The sequence below is a fragment of the Lampris incognitus genome, chromosome 6 (assembly GCF_029633865.1).
Source record: "Lampris incognitus isolate fLamInc1 chromosome 6, fLamInc1.hap2, whole genome shotgun sequence".
NCBI classification, from domain to species: domain Eukaryota; kingdom Metazoa; phylum Chordata; class Actinopteri; order Lampriformes; family Lampridae; genus Lampris; species Lampris incognitus.
This window is the reverse complement of record NC_079216.1, coordinates 24,025,566-24,046,609: the sequence shown is the minus strand read 5'-3', so window position 1 is coordinate 24,046,609 and position 21,044 is coordinate 24,025,566. Positions and strand designations below refer to the sequence as shown.

At 46.9% G+C, this 21,044-nt stretch overlaps 1 protein-coding gene across 1 annotated transcript; it reads right to left on the bottom strand.

The window, feature by feature from the left end:
• Window positions 1-623: 623 nt before the first annotated feature.
• snrkb (SNF related kinase b) lies at window positions 624-20,716 on the bottom strand. The gene is made up of 5 exons (XM_056281339.1): window positions 20,456-20,716; window positions 18,494-18,907; window positions 17,725-18,119; window positions 6,196-6,337; window positions 624-5,040 (listed from the first exon to the last, which is right to left on the bottom strand). Exons 2-5 carry the CDS (start codon window positions 18,733-18,735, stop codon window positions 3,876-3,878), a joined length of 1,944 nt encoding a protein of 647 aa, XP_056137314.1. The 5' UTR covers window positions 18,736-18,907; window positions 20,456-20,716; the 3' UTR covers window positions 624-3,875.
• Between the last annotated feature and the right edge of the window lie 328 nt (window positions 20,717-21,044).

Below are 21,044 nucleotides of genomic sequence, written 5' to 3'. Positions count from 1 at the left end.
TATGGCCCAAATATGCCAAATCAAATGTGGGCCTTTTCTGGCAAAGACGCGGTGCTCTCAGCAACATGTAGTCTGGATGTGACCCTGAAGTGGCCTGTGTGGTAAATGGTGAATATGGCCCAAATATCACAAAACAAATATGGGTCACCTTTGGCAAATATGTGGCACATGCTATGGCTTGGTTCTGGCCCAGATCTGGCAAACAGGAGCGGACCGCCCAAGTGCCATCATTCCAGGCGGTATGTGGCCCGGATGAAGTGTCGGGTGTGGGATGGGTCCGGGCCACAGCAATTTTGCTATCTGGGCTGTCTGAGCCTCTGTTGGCCCAAAGATCTGCCCTTGCCGAAGCTATTTGATAGGTTTGCTTCTGTGTGTAGTACAATCTATCTGCTCTAACACACCATAAAGCCTGTTGTAACACACCATCAAGCCTGTTGTAACACACCATAAAGCCTGTTGTAACAAACCATCAAGCCTGTTGTAACACCCCATGAAGCCTGTTGTAACACACCATCAAGCCTGTTGTAACAAACCATAAAGCCTGTTGTAATACACCATAAAGCCTGTTGTAACACACCATAAAGCCTATACATTCCTACTTACATCACCACGCTGCACATAAGCTTGTTGATTTAATCCATTTTAATAAATAAAGACAGAAAAATAAGTAGATCTCCCCATAGAGACATGGTCCTGGTTTGATGCAGGTCAGTAGATACATGACAGACACGCTGTATAGGAAGACACATTCACTGGGACAAGTAATGTGATTTTATCCCCGTAACAAGCTCCATTTTAGAGATTTTCTGCTTCTGCGGCTGGCTGAACAAGGGCAATGATCTGATTTCACATGATTTTCCCTGCTGGTGCAGCCAGAGGAAGTGCAGGTCATGAGTCCAAAAGGATTAAAAACATTTGGTACCTGTTTGGATCACTCCCAGACTGCACTGCTGCAGGAGCCAGCTGTTCACTGGACTACTACTATTACTGGACTATTACTGGACTACCAGCAGTCAACATAGCTGTTTTACATGCTTTGGCCTTCATTTACTGTTCTGTTTATGGTACACTTCTCATACGTATTTAAAAAGATGGAAATATGGAGTTTGCAAGAAAACAAAACTGTAAAATATAGAAACACATGGAGGCATTACATGGTAAAATATAATCACAATAATGAGAGCTATGCCTCACACGTCCACCCAATAAGACAACAGTAGCTTATGACCTTCCACCAATCCTGGATCAGCGCTGGTATAAAGGATAACATCTAGTGGTTTTATGTTCATTTTGCCCTTAGTGGATTATACATGACTGTATCAAGCACCATAGTACAGTGATACAAGTTATACAGTGATACAAAAACAACGTGTGGTGAACGCCAAGACACATGGAGGTGTATTGTGATAAAAAACAGTAATACCATGCACAGTGCTGAACACGTTAGGGAGTAAAGAAACACTTGAAAAACAAATATTTTTGTCACCATGTCTAAACAAAAATCAGACATAATCTTATTTTTCTATCTCTACATGTGCAAAATAAAATAGTCTAATGTCATTGAAAGGTTTAATAGTATTTATAAGAATACATTTGAATAGATAGCATGGAAGACCTGCATCCCTGTCAATGGTCAGTATTATGCAATACAAGAACAATCAAGGACTTAAGAATAAGACTTAAAGAATAATAAGATTGAAGAACTAAGACAAAAATAATCATATGATAATCCTCTATTTATTGCTCCTCAGTCTTAGGGCATAAATGATATATCTTATCATATCATATGTCATCATATGTATCAAAGCAGTCTACTTTATTTGAAATAAGAGTTTCTAACCACTAACGATCAGAAATCAGAAACACGTTATTTATCGTTTCATTTCATGCACTTGCACACATGAAATGAAATGAAAAACATTGTTTCCCTCAGCAGTGCAACACAAAGACAAAACACATCCAAAAACTACTAGAACTACAAGAACACATATGCAAACTAACACATACCATATCTAAACTAAAAAAAAACAAAAACAAAAAAACAAAAATCACTGTCCAGGAGAATGAACGCCAGCCAGGATGACTGTCAGAACTGCCAGTCTGCATGGGCTAGCAGTTAGCTTAGCCTGCTCCGTTTACACGTCCTGTCAGACCGCCCTCTGTGTTTCGTCTTCGGGCGCAGCTCCGGTCAGGGCCGTGGTCCTTGGGCCCACAGGACGCAGCAGACCAGGCTCCCTCAGCCAATCCAACGCCAGCTCTCCCAGACAGACACCTTTGACACACCTCCCCGCACTCCACTAAAAATACAGTCAAGGCGAGGTGAGGCCGTTGCCAGACCACCCTCGGTGTTATCGGAACTGCCGGTCTGCGTGGGCTAGCGGTTAGTTTAGCCTGCCCCACTTCCACGTCCTGTCAGACCGCCCTTGGTGTTACCTCTTCGGGCACAGCTCCAGGCAGGGCCGTGGTCCCTGGGCCCACAGGACACTGTAGCCCAAGCTCTCCTCGCCGATCCAGCACCAGCTCTCCCAGCCATCAAACGAAGACAAACTTAGACGCAGACGTGGACAAAGACACTGCATGGATGGTACTGCGTGAGGCCGCTGCAAACGTGAATTTGCGCCACCATCTTCCCACACCGGAAGCAGAATCAATAGTTAATGTTCATCAATATGAGAGGCAGGTTGTGCAAAATGGAAAAGGAGAGGACAGCTACCTTGTAGCAAAAGCTGGTTCAGTTATTCACAGAGTTTAGATGTTTGATGCTTGACTCTAACTTGTAGAATACAAAAGTGTGGCTTGTACAGAGCTCTGCTTCTAGAATGTTTGACTTGTGAAGTTATTTTGAGCTTATGAGTGAGACAAAAGTTCTGCTGTGACATGACTATCACATACACCCATGCTATTGGAGTAGGCACCCTTTTCTCAAATGAAAAACACTTGAGATTCTATTAGTAAAACAGATGTAAATGATAAATGTATTTATAAAGCGCTTTTCTAGTCTACCGACAACTCAGAGTGTTTTACAGTGGATGCCCCACATTCACACACACTTCCACACCCATTCACACACACATTCATGCACACAGTTATACACTGACAGTGGAGGCTGCCATGCAAGATGCCAACCTGCTCATCATGAGGAGCAGGTTGATGTTCAGTGTCTTGCTCATGGACACTTCCACCTGCTCTCTGGAGGAGCCGGGGATCGAACCAGCAACCTCCTGATTACTAGACCACCCACTCTACCTCCTGAGGCATGATGCCCCTATGTAGTCAACATGTTGTCCTTTTGATAGCACATATGTTTAAAAACATCTCATATCTTTATCTTTTCCCGCTTCTCCAGAAGGTCTACTGTTGTCCACATGTAGTCAGTATGGATACATCAGGTAGTAGCTGCACAAGCTAGCATAACTGTAGTTGCCCCTGTACAAAGCAGCAAATGGATGAGGTTCTTCTATAGTACTTTTGGCTACTGGGTTCTAGTTAAACTCAACACTCAGTAAATAAATACAAGTGTGTGTGTGTGTGTGTGTGTGTGTGTGTGTGTGTTTGTGTAGATGTGCTTAAGTATGTTTCTGTCTTCCTGTTTCTGTGATACCTCAAGTACCACTGTACATATAGGGTATGTGCTGTGTTTGTTTGCAGCCCGGGACAGGAAGGGGCCGGAAGGGGCAGAAGGGGGCAGGAAGGCAGCACAGGGCGCTTTGCTCTGTGGATCGCTCACTTCACAAGGTTTCCCTCAGCCTCGTTGGGAAATAACCTTTGTTCTCCAGGTCACTGTGTAGCCAGTGTGTCACAACTGAGTCCATAGACAACGGTGGAGTGCAGCAGCACATTGCAGATGGTCTCCTGGCCCGGATGGTCAGGATGGTCTATAACACATGGCAGCAGTTGTACTGAGTCAAGGGCAGGATCTTGGTCTTATTGTGAGTCGGTAGGTTGAAGGAGAGGGCTTTCTCACACAGGGGGAATTGAAATAGTCTCTCTCTCAGCTTTACACTGCGACCCTTCCCTGGCTCAACCTTAGCAGCAGCATCAGGCCCCGCCTCCCGAGACCCAGATGCATTTCTGGACTGGGATCTGTCTGTCTCTCCTTCACCCCTTCTTTCCCCTGCTCGTCCCTCTCTTTCTGTTCTTTGTGCCTCCAACCCAGTCAGGTTGTGTCTGGCGGTCAGTGGAGGACTGGAGGAAACAGGGGGGAGGGGGGAGTCAGAGGATGGTTTATTGACATTGTTGTTGGGTTCTGCCTCGCCATCCTTTGCCACGTTTGAGCTCAGTGCGTTTGCTTGGCCCTGACAACACTGGACGTTCATAAAAGCAGGCTGAGATGGTGGAGGGATTTCAGACATTTCACAAACACGCTCATCCCCACCCCTGACTAGTTGGTCCGAAAGCAGGCGCCCATTCTCTTCTCTCTCCAACTCCATCTCTGTTTCTGCTGTGCCAATCATTTCCTCCTCCTCCATCTCCACCTCATCTCCACAGCTTTCCATCTGTAGCCCTTCTTTCCCTGCATTTCCCTCTTCTCCGTCTTGACCCTCTGGTTCACCCTGCAACGCCACAAAGATGTCTCTTCCCCCTGGGCCCGACAAGTGACGACACCACTCTTTTAATAATAAAGGCCTCGACGTTAAGTCTTCCTCACTTCCTTTTGTTGGACTGCTTTGTTCATCCACCCCCTCCCCCTCCTCTTCCTCCTCTTCATCATCATCATCCTCCTCTTCCTCACAGATATGCTGAAGTGCTACGAGGGTCTTGGTGGTGGGGGGTTCATCTGCGGGAGGGGGATGGAGACTGAAACAGGGCTGTCTGGGTCCGGGGAAGACTTGATGAGGCAGGGGCTTGGCGGCAAGCAGGTCCCCACACTCCGGTCTTCCCGGGCGGGTGGAGCAAGGAGACAGGGCCCCTGAAAGCCAGTTGGGCGGAGCCTCGGGGCTGAGTAAGGGGTTGTCCAACCCCTGTAGCCAATTGTGAGCATCAATCTCTTCAAGTGACGCACGATGGGAGGGATCCTTCTGAAGCATCCTGGAGATCAGGCTGATGGAGAATGAGGGAAAGAATGTTAAATTTAAAAATTCTGTGATTTCAATTTTAAAAAAAAGTGACAGAAAAAAAGTGACATATGTTCTGGAATGATCCGTGGTGGCTAGTTTTTTGGATCCATGTTTTTTCTGACTTTTGTAACATACCTCATCCTTGTTTATGCTACCTTGATGACACCGCAGACTCGAAGTTAAAAGTCACAAGACAAAAATGTTGCTTTCTGACTTTACAGCCACTAAAAACGAAGACTATCCCTGGTAACTGGTTTACCATTGATACCTGCATGGCAATGATGTGGATATACACTTTCCAAAATATTGCAGATCTTAAATCTATGACTGCTAGCTGAAAACAAAACAAAACCTTTCAACTGGGGATGCAGTCGAATGATTTTATTTTTTCTCTTAAGCAATGGGAAGGTAGAATATCTGTTATTATATGTAATCTGTAACTGACCATTTGAAATCCACAGTTATCATGTCTGTTGTTACCCCTCCATGCCCCAACCCTTATGTTATAGTACCACTTTATATTTATACTGCAGACTTTTTTGTGTGTGAAAGATTATAAAAATGTTGACCACAAAAAAAAGAAAATAGAAAGTGAAGCTGGAGGGCCGAGCCGAGAAGAAAACCTTCTAGTGGGACATAGGACACTGGAAGAAGCATGCATAACCACCCTTATATCTCTAAGAGCTAGACAACTATATGATGCTGCCCTGATCAGTTACACCAGACAAACACATTCCAAGATGGGCTTTTGAACACTGGTATTTTACAAAGTGTACTGTGGTCTCTGGTGTCTAGAGGGATAAAGTGTTCTGTTACTTTTTTTAAATGCAATGGTTTGTCATGTGACCCACATTTAAGTCATATGATGGGAGTTGGGTCGATGACCGCTGGCTATGAATCAAGGCTTAAGACCTTATTTTACAACATTGCTTTTTGCACAGAAATAATTATATTCTTATTAAACTGTGGCTATTCGTGAGCCATTTGTCAACATGTCACTGCTTTTCATTGTCTAACCAGTAGATGTCGCTGCTGGACGAGACTGAGCCCATAATTAGATATTGAAAGAATCAGAAGAATCCACAGCAAGCTAAACAAACGTAAACGTAAAGATGTAAAGACCGGGCGCAGCACTCACTCTCTGCAGCCGTCCGACACGTGCTCAGGAACCGAGTAGCGGCAGTCCAGGATCATGACGAGCGTTTCACTGTCGTTGGTTTCCTGAAAGGGAGGAACTCCACACACCAACATGTACAGGATCACACCCAGAGACCAGATATCTGGAAAGCAAACACACACAAAACAAATGAGAAGTAACAAAAGCAGCACACAAAACAGTCCATAATAAATCCGCATTTGCGCACAACCACAAACCATCAGGCATCATATAGAAACTTCCCTGAAGCCTAAGGGTCGTGTACAATGCCCCACTAACCTTCCTGGTTATTATGCAACCACTCAGTCTTTGAGCCTAATGGCTTCCGTAACTGTTGTCTTTTTTTTGTCTTTTTTTTTGGGTGCATAACTGTGGTCCGCTGACTTCCAGTTTCTACTGCAGCGGTCATACTAGTTTCCTGTTTGTTGGAGTGTGCTATTGACAATGGCATATTTTTCGCGACGCCTGCAAGATTTACCACGGATAAATGTCAACAAACACGCACAGAATGGTCGACAAAATTTCACCTGCACCAGCAAACAAACGGGTGAAAAGTTTCAAGTTGTACTTATCAAGTTGTGTCCACAAATATGAGGATGAGGATACTCATTCTCATAATTGTGGACGTAACTTGATGAGGCCTCATCATGAACATTAGATTTTCCATCTTACGTAGCAACACCGAGCTGTGGTACTGGGATAATTCCAGAGGTGGCAAAAGTACACACTGTGGTGACCCACATCTATATAACGAGAGACATTCACCTAAGAGGACGGTGTACCTTTAAGGGAAGAGGCGAGGGGTCAGATAATGCACTTCCGCTTCCGGTTCACGGTTCAGTTCAGTGTCGTTGTCGAATGTATGACATGCTAAGTTGGAGCTAGTAAACTACCTCGACTACGTCTACTCTCACGTCTCCTGTCTCGTTGTTTTCTAACTCCGACGTGATCGAACTACTAATACGAGTATGTCTGACAACGAAGACGCCGGGAATAATGCTGCCGCGGTACCCCCTCCCGACGCCGGTGCTAACAACATGGCTATTGCTAACGCTAGCATTTACGCCGCTACTGTGAAGCTACCCGACTTTTGGCAGCATAATCCACGGCCGTGGTTTCAACATGTGGAAGCCCAGTTCCAGCTGAGAGGGATAACGCAGGATGCAACGCAGTAATTCCACGTAGTGGCGGCGTTAGACGCATCGACAGCGGCGCGAACAATGACACTGTTGGAAGCTCCGCCAGCTGCTGGCAAGTACGATGCTATAAAGACATTCCTCCTGAAACTATTTGAACTGTCGGAGCTGGAGAAGGCAGACCGTTTACTGTCCCGGAATGGCCTCGGCGACGGCAAACCGTCTGAGTTAATGGGAAAAAATGCTGTCTGTGCTGGGATCGGCTGATCCGGCCTTTCTTTTCACACACATTTTTCTGAGGCAGCTCCCCGCACCTGTACGCACAGCACTGGCCAGTTCTCCTCTCGCCGCCTCCAAGGACTACTGTTCTCTGGCTGCTGAAGCAGACAGGGTTTTCCTGGCCAACCGGCAACAGTTTGTGCATGCCCTGCTACCCCACAAGACCGCCCCACCACCACCTGTGTACGACTATATGGACACCGCGGCTGCGGTGACAGCCCGCCGCCAACCTGACGACGGGCTCTGTTATTACCATGCCAGGTTTGGGGCAAAAGCAAAACAGTGTCGCAAACCCTGCAGTTACAGGGTTCAGGGAAACGCCAAGGCCGGCGCTCGTTAACGGCTATGGGCGCCGGCCGTGACTGCACGCTGTTGTTCATCAGAGACTCCTTGTCGGGCCGGCGGCTGCTGGTTGACTCTGGCGCTCAACGCAGCATACTACCAGCACAAGCTGTGGACACGATGACCGACAGTCACGGCCCCCAGATGGACGCCGCCAACGGCACGTCCATTCGGACGTACGGTATCAGACATGTGGACGTGTGTTTTGGCGGCCGACGTCTCGGCTGGGACTTTGTGATGGCTGCTGTATCCACCCCGCTCCTGGTGCGGATTTCCTCTGTGCTTTCAACCTGCTGGTGGATGTTAAAAACTGTCGCGTGATTGATGCCGTCTCTTTTGCGTCATACCCCTGCACGCTTGGGGGGGCTGGAGCGCTGTGCCTCACTAAACACACTCTCCACCGGGGATCCATACCAACGCCTGCTCGCAAATTTCCCCGAGCTCACCACACCCACCTTCTCCTCGGCGGTGGCCAAGCACGGCGTGGAACATCATATCACCACAGTGGGCCCCCCAGTTTACGCCCGGGCCCGACGCCTCGACTCGGCCAAGCTCGCAATAGCCAGGGAGGAGTTTTCGACTATGGAGCGCCTCGGCATTGTCCGCCGTTCTGACAGCCCGTGGGCTTCCCCTCTTCACATGGTTACTAAGGCCGACGGGGGTTGGCGCCCGTGCGGGGACTACCGTCGCCTAAACAATGCCATGACCCCCGACCGGTACCCCATACCGCACATACAAGGTTTCTCTACCCACCTGGCGGGCGCTGCCATCTATTCCAAAATCGACTTAGTGCGGGGGTATCACCAAGTGCCGGTCCACCCACTGGATGTCCCAAAAACGGCTGTCATCACACCCTTTGGGCTCTTTGAGTTCTTACCTATGCCTTTCGGCCTTAAAGGGGCGGCGCAGACGTTTCAGCGCCTTATGGATTCTGTGCTCCGCGACATGCCATTTTTGTTTGTGTACTTAGACGACATCCTCGTGGCCAGCGCGTCGGCGGAGGAACACATGACGCACCTCAGACAGCTGTTCGACAGGCTCAGCGAACATGGCCTCATCATCAACCCAGCTAAGTGTCAGTTCGAGGAGTCGTCCATCACCTTCCTCGGGTACCACATCACTCCACAGGGGGCCGTTCCCCTCCCTGCCAGGGTTGAGGCTGTCACCATGTTTCCCCGCCCCCGCACTGTACAGTCGCTGCAGGAATTCCTGGGCATGTTGAACTTTTATAACCGTTTCCTGCCCCGTGCCGCCCACATCATGCGTCCCCTGTATGAGGCCCTGCGGGGTAAGAAGTCTAAGGATGTGCTGGACTGGTCTTCGGGGATGGACGAGGCTTTTGTGGCCGCCAAGACCGTGCTGGCCAACGCTGCGCTGCTAGCTCACCCGTCGCCTGCCGCCCCCATAGCCCTTACAACGGATGCCTCCGACCACGCCGTGGGGGCCGTGTGTGAGCGGTGGGTGGGGGGGGGGCTGGCAGCCGTTGGCGTTCTTCAGTAAACAACTCCGTGAGAGCGAGCGCAAATACAGCACCTTTGATAGGGAACTACTGGGTCTCTTCCTCGCAACCAGACACTTTAGGTTCCTATTGGAGGGCCGACAGTTCACCGCTTTCGTGGACCACAAACCGCTGACGTTCTGTTGTAGAGTCTATTTTTACGTTCATGACTTGCACTTTTGCTGTTTTGCATTGTTTTGTGTAGGTGAATTCTGGGGGGGCCTGTGTGGTGACCCACATCTATATAACGAGAGACATTCACCTAAGAGGACGGTGTACCTTTAAGGGAAGAGGCGAGGGGTCAGATAATGCACTTCCGCTTCCGGTTCACAGTTCAGTTCAGTTCAGTGTCGTTGTTGAATGTATGACATGCTAAGTTGGAGCTAGTAAACTACCTCGACTACGTGTACTCTCACATCTCCTGTCTCGTTTTCTAACTCCACAACACATTCTTTACTCAAGTAGAAGTACAGATACTTGTGTAAAAATAGACTCTGGTAAAAGTAGAAGTACTGACTCAACTTCTTTACTCAAGTTGAAAGCAAAAAGTACAGGCTCTGAAATGTACTCAAAGTATAAAAGTAAAAAGTACAGGCTCGGCCATTTCACCATGTCACCTTTATTTTTCGTCAAAGTTACATTATCACGGTGTTTTAATTAAGTTGAAGGCACAGATTAATTTGAAAAGTCTAGCCCGAAAATAGTCCTTGGTGAAAAGATCGTTTTATGAATTCAAACGCCCATGACTTCCATCAAGGCACCGTGACTATTAGCCAGAGAAGTAGATCATGTTATGATAGGTCTATCCCCTGAAAATATGAATTATAAAAAACCTAAAAAAAACAAAAACATGCGACAACACCAGTATACTCCTTTTTTCCTCAAGTCGTTCAGTTTTACTATTATCTTAACCGTTCCAACGTCAAATAAAATGACGTCCATCTGGTATCGTGAGACTATCCGAGATCATCTCCGCTAAGCGTTTAGAGACTGACTTATGAGTCTACAGAGTTATAATGTTAATAATCGATAATTCCCCCCGAATGCATTAAAACTAAAGTAACGAGCCCGTTTTGAAAATGTAAGGAGCAGAAAGTACAGAAATTTGTGTTAGAATATAGGAAGTAAAAGCAAAAAGTTGTCAGAAAAAATATATATTCAAGTAAAGTACAGATACCTGAAAAATCTACTTAAGTAAAGTAACGAAGTATTTCTACTTCCCACCTCTGGATAATTATTTTCATTTGAGCCCTACGCTAGAAGAACAGAGCTCACAGTTAAGTCCTGCAGCGCCCCCAGAGCTGGGGAGGGCTCACTATGTTTCACAGATACACATTTGTTGGACGGGTCCTTGCTGATTGCACATCCTGAATGTGGGTTGTCTGATTTGTTGGGGGTTAATTTCATTGTTCAAAATAACATGAGAAAATAAACCTTGTTTTCAATTATTAAAGTGAGACTATAACTTAATCAAAAAATATAATGAAATGGAATGACATCTTTATTTTGTCCTACTTTTTGTTGACAGGGGTGAAATTCAGTTTTGTTGTTAGTTATTGTATGGTTTTGTTCATGTCACTAACAAACCGTGGAGTTTGATCAAGCCTACCCAACTGACATTTTTCCCAAATATGGCTCGCACCAAAGACGAAACTTCATTAAGTTCACTGATTGTTTTCGTCATGGAAACAAAAGACCACTGATGAATATATATATATATATATATATATATATATATTTGTCATTACCAATTTATTAGCAGGTAATTATGTAGTATAAAACTGCATCATGAATCACTTCTCCATCTGTTCATGTGTATAAAGAGCAAGATATGTATTCGGGACACCTGGACAAGCAACTGATCTTATACTTTGTCAGACTGTGACGTACAGACACACACACACACACACACACACACAGGCTTCCTGGTACTGATAATGTGTTCCTCCTCCAACACACACATTCCCTCCCTTCCTTCCCCTCCTCCTTCCTGTCTCTCTCTTCCTGTCTCTCTTCCTGTCTTTCTTCCTGTCTTTCTTCCTGTCTCTCTCTTCCTCTCGCTCTCTCTTCCTGTCTCTCCTCCTGTCTCTCTTCCTTTCACTCTTCCTCAGGGCAGACTCAGCCAGTAGAAGTCCCTGCACGACCAGAACACACTGAACCAAGAACACAGTGACCAGTTCATGAACCCATGCAGTAACAGGCCAACACACACACACACACACACACACACACACACACACACACACACACACACACACACACACACACACACACAGATGGGGACTGAAGGCCATGAAGAACAGAGGGCCTGTTGTGGGTTTTTTTTTCTTTTCTCTGAATGTCCTCTCCTCTCTTCTCTTCCTCCCCTTCTCTCGTTCCTTCCCCTTTTCCTCTCCCATCTTTGAAAAGACTACACGTTGTGAATGGGGAGCATCTAACAGCATGTTCACCTCCTATCAGCTGGTCTATCAGAGGAGCAGCATTTAACTCGTGTACTTCTGTCTGCTGACAGGTGCACCATCCATCACACATACCTGCTGCACTCTGATTGAACCAGTCAACCTTCCTACAGGTCACCAACGAGGAATCTCCTTCCTCTCTTATCTATTATAAATCAATACGCTGTATGTGTGGACTCATTTCCCCCCTTCCCCCTCCCCCTCCCCCGCATTCCCAGACATCCCACACTCACACCAGTGTACTGACTAGCAGCCACAACGCCTGTACGTCCAAACAACAGTACTCAGTCTTCTCCCTGTCCGCACGCACGCACGCACACACACACACACACACACACACACACACACACACACACACACACACACGCACACACACACATCCGTTTGTGTAAAAACAGTTATGCAACAGCAGTGAGGAGCCACAGAGGGGCTGTGTTCTGCCCCGCTGCAGCAGGAACAGCCACCCTGTGGCCTGCTGACACCACCAACATGCACTCTGTGCAGGCATGCTCACACACACACACACACACACACACACACACACACACACACACACACACGCACGCACACACACGGGTACACGGGCCACGGCAGACCTTGAATACACTAGATCATATCCTGAGGAGTCACACAACTTGGAATCAACTTAGACTCAACACACAATTTTGATGAATTTAGACTTGAGTTGACAAAACTGAAAAAGACTTGTGACTCGACTTTGACTTTAACACCAACGACTCGTGACGTCACTTGATGTTGAAGCGCGGGACTTGATGCCTTTTGCCCTTCCAAAGGTAAAGTGCTTTTAAAAACGTGCAGCCAATCAAGTCTCCATGTCCATACTGGCAGATCCACTTTGAATCAGTCTGTCATCAGGAGTCAGGGACAATTTATGATCATTATTTATTGTTATTTCTTTCGTGTACTTGTGTACACAAAAGAAACGACATTCCGTTTCCCCCAGCCCACATCAGTGCGACACAAAAGACAAAAACACACATCCTAAATTTCCCAAAAACGACACCACGAAAACATACAAAAACAGAGAGAACAGAGCAAAAAAAAACAAAACTGTTAAGTGTTGTTATTTGATGGCGCCCTTACTCATTGTATTACGGTAGCAGCCGTATTATTGTTTTGTCTAAGACTTTACGGTACATTCACATGTGACGTCGCCACGTTCTCTGTGTGTGACAGTGTGTTGTAAGCTGGGTGTAAGAGTCGGTAGTAGAGAGCCGAGAGACCTGCTGTATTTGCCTAAATAAATATGCCTAATGTTAAAGGCTAAAGAGAAAACCAAGTCAAGCTTTGCTTATCCTCCATATGCAAGACGAAGATTGTGGAACCCAGCTCAACAAAAACCCAGAAACAGTTAACAACACAGTCCAGTCAGTGCAACAGTCCAAAAATTCCACTGTCCAGGAGAGCGAACGCCAGCCAGGATGACTGTGGGAACCGCCAGTCTGCATGGGCTAGCAGTTAGCTTAGCCTGCCCCTGCTTCCACGTCCTGTCAGACCGCCCTCAGTCTTTCCTCCATGGGCGCAGCTTCGGTCAGGGCCGTGGTCCTTGGGCCCACAGGATGCAGCAGACCAAGCTCTCCAAGCCGACCCAATGCCAGCTTTCCCAGCCAGACACCTTTGAAACACCTCCCTGCACTCCACACAATGACTCTTAAACACAGTCAAAGCTAGGCGAGGCCGCCGCCAGACCGCCCTCGGTGTTATCTTAACCGCTGGTCTGCATGGGCTATCAGTTAGCTTAGCCTGCCTCGCTTCCGCATCCTGTCAGACCGCCCTTGGCGTTACCTCTTTGGGCACAGCCCTGGGCCCACAGGATGCAGAAGACCAAGCTCTCCCAGCCAATCCAGCACCAGCTCTACCAGCCATCAAATGAAGACAAACTTCGACGCAGACATGGACAAAGACACTGCATGGACGGTACTGGGTGAGGCCGCCGCAAACGTGAATTCATGCCGCCATCTTCCCACACCGGAAGCGGAATTCACCATTATAATAGATACAGCCCTGTGGTGGCCTGGCGGCCTGTCCAGGGTGTCTCCTCGCCTGTCGCGTAATGACTGCTTGGATAGGCTCCAGCATTCCCATGACCCTGAGAGCAGGATAAGCGGTTCGGATAATGGATGGAATGGAAGTAATAAATACAGATTTTTAAAAGCATTCATGATTTTTGCAAATTTAGTAGAACAATTCTGACTCCATTGCTAAAATTTTGAAATGACATTAAATTTGATAAAAAGCACACAATGACTTCTTCGGAGTTGAAATTCAAAGTTTAGGACTTGGGACTTGAGTGCCAAGACTTGAGACGTACTTGTGGCTTGTAAAGCAATGACGTGGCCCGACCCCCGGTTATATCAGCATCTATTGAAATCGACGTTTAATTTTAAACATTAGACCTTTACCTTTTGTTGGTATAACATTTTATTTTTGTTTGCTAACTCCAACTTCTCAGTCACAAGCCTGCACATCCCTCAGGCAGGACCATCCACCACCCCATCCCACCACCATGTGCCATGCTGCACAACACCAGCTTTCACCAAACACTTCTATTTAAGTGAGTGGGTAAGAGCCAGATTAGCCCGTTTTTATTCAATCTAACGCTAAAAGGAGGATTACGTTCAGTGACTGGACTAATCAAACATGCTACACACACCAGCAAGACAAATGCTGCGCTTTACTGGCGATCACATCTCATTAACATGAACTTATCTGGTCCCATAAGGACAGGAACACACACACACACACACACACACACACACACACACACACACACACACACACACACACACACACACACACACACACACACACACAGGAATATATTATGTAAGCATGCTGTGTTTATTTTTGACAAAGGCAAGAGGGCCTGTGGACCTTCCTCTGTCTCCTCTACAGTACATCATATGACTATCATCTCACACACACACACACAAACACACACACACACTAGCTCTTCAAGCACACACTGCTATATATAAACACAACTCCACACTGAGCTGCAGTGCACCATGAGACCAGAGAGAGTCTTTCTCTTTGATACCGTGTAACACTGACAGAAGACAGGTAGGTACAGACAGACAGCGCAACACACACACACACACACACACACACACACACACACACACACACGACACAGAACCGCCATTGCACGTTGTCTGTCTCCGGAGAGAGCTCTCTCCTCTGTTGCTCTCCCTGACGTTTCTTCCTATTTGTTCTCCCTGTTACAGGTTTGGAGGGAGTTGTTCTTCACCCCAGGTGAGGGTCCGAGATCAGGATGTGATGTGAGGGTCTGAGGACAGGATGTGATGTGAGGGTCTGAGGACAGGATGTGATGTGAGGGTCTGAGGACAGGATGCGATGTGAGGGTCTGAGGACAGGATGTGATGTGAGGGTCTGAGGACAGCATGTTGTGTTGCTGTAAAGCCCACTGAGGCACATTTGTAATTTGTGATATGGGGCTATACAAATAAAACTGAGTTGACTGGACAGAGGGGGTGAGTGAGTGTGTGTGTGTGTGTGTGTGTGTGTGTGTGTGTGTGTGTGAGAGAGAGAGAGAGAGAGAGAGAGAGAGAGAGAGAGAGAGAGAGAGAGAGAGAGAGAGAGAGAGAGAGAGAGAGAGAGAGAGAGAGAGAGAGAGAGAGAGAGTAATCTGTGTCTGTAGATGTGTTTATGAGTCACCTTACTAAGATAAGCTCTACAAGGGACATCTCTGTGCTGCTCAACTTTATCACACACACACACACACACACACACACACACACACACACACACACACACACACACACACACACACACACATTTCTGGGTAGTATGGAAATGTTGCCTGACTTTCCTAACGGTGATGATAGAATAGAATAGAATAGAATAGAATAGAGGTCTTGTGTTGAGCCAGAAGCTGATGTTTTTGTAAGCACAACATCAACTGAGAGCATTAGTCAGAGTGGCCTACCTGCCATGATGTCACAGCTGATGTGCTGCAGAAAGACAACGTGCAGTGTAAATGCAGTGGACGCATACAGATCAGTGTCCCATCCTTATCAAAATCCTTGTCAGTCGCGCTAGCTTAGCAGTTAAGCCCAGTAGCCTCTGTGAATACAACGTGCAGTGTTTCCTCCCCCAGGGGACATGGGGTCAAATCCATCAGTCCACCATCTCCTTTTATTTTCAACTCCCTCTCTAGCTGCCTCCCCTGTCACTGTCAAATCCACTGTCAAAAAGATGCAGCAGCAAGTCTCATATGGACAAATATATGGTGAGTAAGGTCTCCTTCTCTTTGCCTGGCTACTTTTCTGTTCCTCTCTCGCTCTCTTTTGCTTTCTCCTTCTCTCTCATAGACACAGCCAGATGTGCTGGGTTGCCATGTCCACTCCACTGTAGAGTGTCCCTGGCTGAGACAGAGTGTGCCCAGCTGAGACAGAGTGTGCCCGGTTGAGACAGAGTGTGCCCGGTTGAGACAGAGTGTGCCCGACTGAGACGGCAGAGTGTGCCCGGTTGAGACAGAGTGTGCCCGGCTGAGACAGAGTGTGCCCGGTTGAGACAGAGTGTGCCCGGCCGAGACAGAGTGTGCCCGATTGAGACAGTGTGCTCAGTTGAGACAGAGTGTACCCGGATGACACTGTTGAGACACAGTGTGCCCAGCTGAGACAGAGTGTGCCCGACTGAGACTGCAGAGTATGCCCGGCTGAGACAGGGTGTGCCCGGTTGAGACAAAGTGTACCCGGCTGACACTGCTGAGACAGAGTGTGACTAGCTGACACTGCTGAAACAGAGTGTGCCAGGTTGAGACAGAGTGTGCCCGGCTGAGACAGATTGTGCCCGGTTGAGACAGAGTGTGCCCGGCTGAGACAGAGTGTGCCCGGTTGAGACAGAGTGTGCCCGGTTGAGACAGAGTGTGCCCGGCTGAGACAGAGTGTGCCCGACTGAGACAGGGTGTGACCGGTTGAGACAAAGTGTACCCGGCTGACACTGCTGAGACAGAGTGTGACCAGCTGACACTGCTGAAACAGAGTGTGCCAGGTTGAGACAGAGTGTGCCCGGCTGAGACAGATTGTGCCCGGTTGAGACAGAGTGTGCCCAGCTCCACTGCAGTGTGCCCGACTGATACAGATTGTGCCCGGCTGAGACTGAGTGTGCCCGGCTGAGACTGCAGAGTGTGCCCGGTTGGCTCAGAACTGTCTGACTTGCTTACACTGACCCAGATACACACACTTTAATCCCCTACAAATACAAACACCACACACACACACACACACATACATGCACGCTTGCAATAAAGAACACAATAGCTCCTCAGCTAACATTCATACAGGGAAATACAGAGCATTTGACATTTGAAGTTTCCTCGCAAATTCTTTTACTGCTTTCCTTTACAAATGGACTCGACTGTCTCTGGCCAGTGATAAAACATAAATTACCCTGTTGTAAAGACTGACTTAATTCTGCATAATAGGCTGTTATATTAAAATTCATCACGAGATTCTAGTGAACACCTCAAAAATGCATATGCGTCACATTCCCGGGAAAGAATGGCTGTGATTTCATGTAAAAGCCTTTGGCTATGATTCAAATGCCTGGTTTGTTGCACTCATGAGCAGCTGGGCAAAATCAATGGCCGCATACATTTAAGCAGTTAATCTATGTTGCACGACTAGCAGTCCACACATGCTTCTCTAAAGTGCAGAGGTTGTTTGCATTACCCACATAGTGAGTACGTCCATGTGTGTTTGTGTGTGTTTGTGTGTGTAGGATTTAGCAGTAGCATTTTTCTGCACCTTACCTACAGCAGGCGCATCATACTCTTCTCCCAGCAAGATCTCTGGAGCAGAGTATGCCAGTGACCCACAACTGGTAGCCAACATTGACCCCGGCTGGAAAAGGTTGCTGAACCCAAAGTCTGTCAGCTTTACCGCGCCCTGCTGAGGGAAGAACACCACATTCTCAGGCTTCAGGTCGCGGTGCACCACATGGAGCCGGTGGCAGTATGCCACGGCACGCACGATCTGAGCAAAATGTCGCTTGGCGGTGTGCTCAGCCACTCCCCCCTCATGGCGGAGGATGTAGTCATAGAGGTCACCCCCCTCAGCCAGCTCCATGACCAAGTAGAGAGTGGTCGGTGTGTTGATGACCTCATAAAGATGGACCACGTTGGGGTGCTGCACCAGCTTCATGCACCTGAAAGTAGATGGAAACAAATCTGGCATGAGTAACTGAGAATTACCTGTCAACTGAAAGCGACAACTGATGCTTGGTTGGGGTAAAAACATTTAACCAAATCATAACAGATACATTCTTCAAACTAATTCATAAATGACCTTGCATAGCATAAATTTACTTGGACAACATAAAAGCTGAAGATTTGGCCATGAGCCCTTGACGCAACTTTGTCAGCGCATTTGAGACACACATATAGAATATTAAACATGATCAGTTCATTAAATCTGACCTACAGATAGAATATATTGTGCTACAGCATCTCTCTTTTAATGGACAGCCCTCTCTGAAGTATGCTGAGAAGGAAGCTCTCTGTAGTAATTATGGTTCTGTACCTTACTTCCTGTAGGAGGTGGCTTGTTGCCAGGACATCCAGTTTTGTCTTGTCAATAATCTTGATAGCAACCAGTTGCCCAGTGATGATGTGACGGGCCAGTTTGACTACCGCAAAGTGGCCCCTTCCCAACGTACGACCAAGGTGGTACAATCCGCTGAGATCAGCATGACTGGAGCCACTGCTGTGGTCCAGAAGATGTAGACTGTCCCGGGTTGATTTGAAGCCCCCGGAGGAGTCCATGGTTAGGATGGATAGTGGTGGTTTAAGAAGTAGTCAGAGGATAAAGTGTAGCTTGGACAGGATCAGGAGCCCACTCCTAAGAGGACGGAGCGAAGGAGGAAGGGGAAAGGGTGGGTTGTGCAGGTATCAAGGGAAGAGGAACTAGCAGAGTTCTTTATGGCTGCTGAGTAGCCTAGAAGAGGAAAGAAAATAGAACACAGGTCAGGAATAAAGTGTAACGAGTAGACATGAAATGACGGCTTTTATGGTGGTACCAGGGCCTGTAATCCAACGATGTGGATGCAGACAGCTGCTGCCGCTGCCGTGGCTTCATCCTCTTACCCATCAAACAGTTTCCAGAAATGGAACCAAATTTCTGTCTTTTATTGAAACAGAAAGACAAACATAAAAAAGAGGTAAAGAGTAGGAATGAAGCTTTTATCTATTAACAGAATGGAGACTTGCACTTCTTTGTGGGGGAGTACACATTTCAGAGGGAAATGTAGACTAACATGTAGCAGAAGATGTCAAAGTAGAGCAGAGTAGATTGGAATAGAGTAATCTAGAGAAGATAAAAGTAGATTAGACCAGATAATCGTAAATCATATTGAATTAGGTTATATTTAGTTACATTAGATTTGATTGGACTAGAATATTTTAGTTAATATTCTTTAAATGAGAATTAGATTGGCGTACAATAGAGTAGAGAAAACGTTAGATTGGAGTGAATCAGAGTTGCTCAGACTAGATTCAGTGAGATCAGATTATGTTTGTTCACAACAGATCACATTACATCAGAGTACAGTACAGTGCGATAGAGAGAAAGATGTTTTATTGTCTGTGATGCGGCGGAGGGGCCGTGTTCGCCTGCATCTCAGATAACAGCCACCCAGCACAAACAGTGCCCCAAATCAATAGTGTAACAGGAAACCAACATGTACATGATGTGTGAGTGTGTGTTTATGTGTGTCATCAGTTCAGCCTATATGGCTAAGTGGGTAAGAGGGAGCATTAGATGATGACATCATTGCTACTTCCCATGGGTAGATGTCACCTTAATTGTTACCATTTGCACTGTAGTTATCGTCACTGACATTGTTACAGTCATCATCATCATCATCAACATGATTATCTCGCAATATACTAAATTCATAAGTTCACTGTTGTAATTGACAGCATCAATAATGTCATTGTCATCAATGGCAATAATGTCTTTAATATGACCATCACCCTCACTGTCTCTGTTCACAGCATCTTCATTGTCACAATCAATCAATCAATCAGTCAAGTTGCAAGTGGATATCAACCTCTTCCAACGTTTCTAAATGCTCTGTGTTCACTTTTACAAACAACAGTATCAGCTGCACAGATATAAGTGGGACCCGACTCGTATTTGGCCATTTCAGAGAACCATCGCCAATAATAATGACCTTTTATTTACTTAGAGTTACAGTTGCATACTTGCCATCCCACACCCCTGTCACTGCAGGTTCATGCAACAGAAAGACTGCGTAACGCTGCCTCCAGTCTGGCTCACCAGTCTACACGCCAGCTGTTCTTCGGTTCGCCTCAGCTGCAGTCCCGAGTTCCTACATACGCACGTAGTGATGCTGCTTTCTGGACAGTTAAACTGTGGGCCACTGTGACCGTCTCAAAGCAGCTATCACCCTAAAAACCCAGCCGGGTAGTAACACGGCTGTTGACAAGCAGGCGACAATCTACACATTCGGTTTTAACTTACCATTGTCGTACAGATGTGGTTTAGCTGCGAGCGTTTCACTCAGTTGTCCAACCACTGTAATGCCTCACACTTGTCCGATGACACACACTCAAAAAAAAAGGAAAAACAAAAAGAAAAACAGCACGGTTTTACAGCTCCATTCCACGCGTGCAGACTAGTCATAACTGTCCTCGGACTCGCTGCGCGGCGCTCAGACGTGTCCGCAGAGACGCACGGGTTAAGCGCGCCTGGCTTCCTTCTGACGTCAATGCATTCCCGCTCGCTCCCGCCGCATGGCCCTCTGGTACGCAATGGGAATGAGGAGGGATGAGGAGGGACAGTCAGGTCCGAGAGGAAAATCACTGAATTAATTCTGGGGGGGGGGGGGGGGCTTCGGTTTTCTCGTGTGTTAGGGGGTGTAAGAGATGCAGCAACAGTACACATTCCTTATTATTTAATTGTCTCGTATTGAGACTCAGCTGACGCGTAACTGCCTGTTGGAAATTAGAATAACTTGAGGTTAACGAAAAAAGGGTTGATTTATTTATAGACTGTTGCAAAACTACTCATAGCCTAGGCACTTCCATTTGAATCAAATTATTGTTTACAT

Excerpts from the sequence above, each read along its gene's own strand:
- snrkb (XM_056281339.1), bottom strand. The coding sequence starts at position 18,735 with ATGGACTCCTCCGGGGGCTTCAAATCAACCCGGGACAGTCTACATCTT. Across the intron at positions 6,338-17,724 it reads GTATGATGCGCCTGCTGTAG|ATATCTGGTCTCTGGGTGTG; the intron begins GTAAGGTGCAGA and ends TTTGCTTTCCAG. Across the intron at positions 5,041-6,195 it reads GTGTCGGACGGCTGCAGAGA|CCTGATCTCCAGGATGCTTC; the intron begins GTGAGTGCTGCG and ends ATTCTCCATCAG.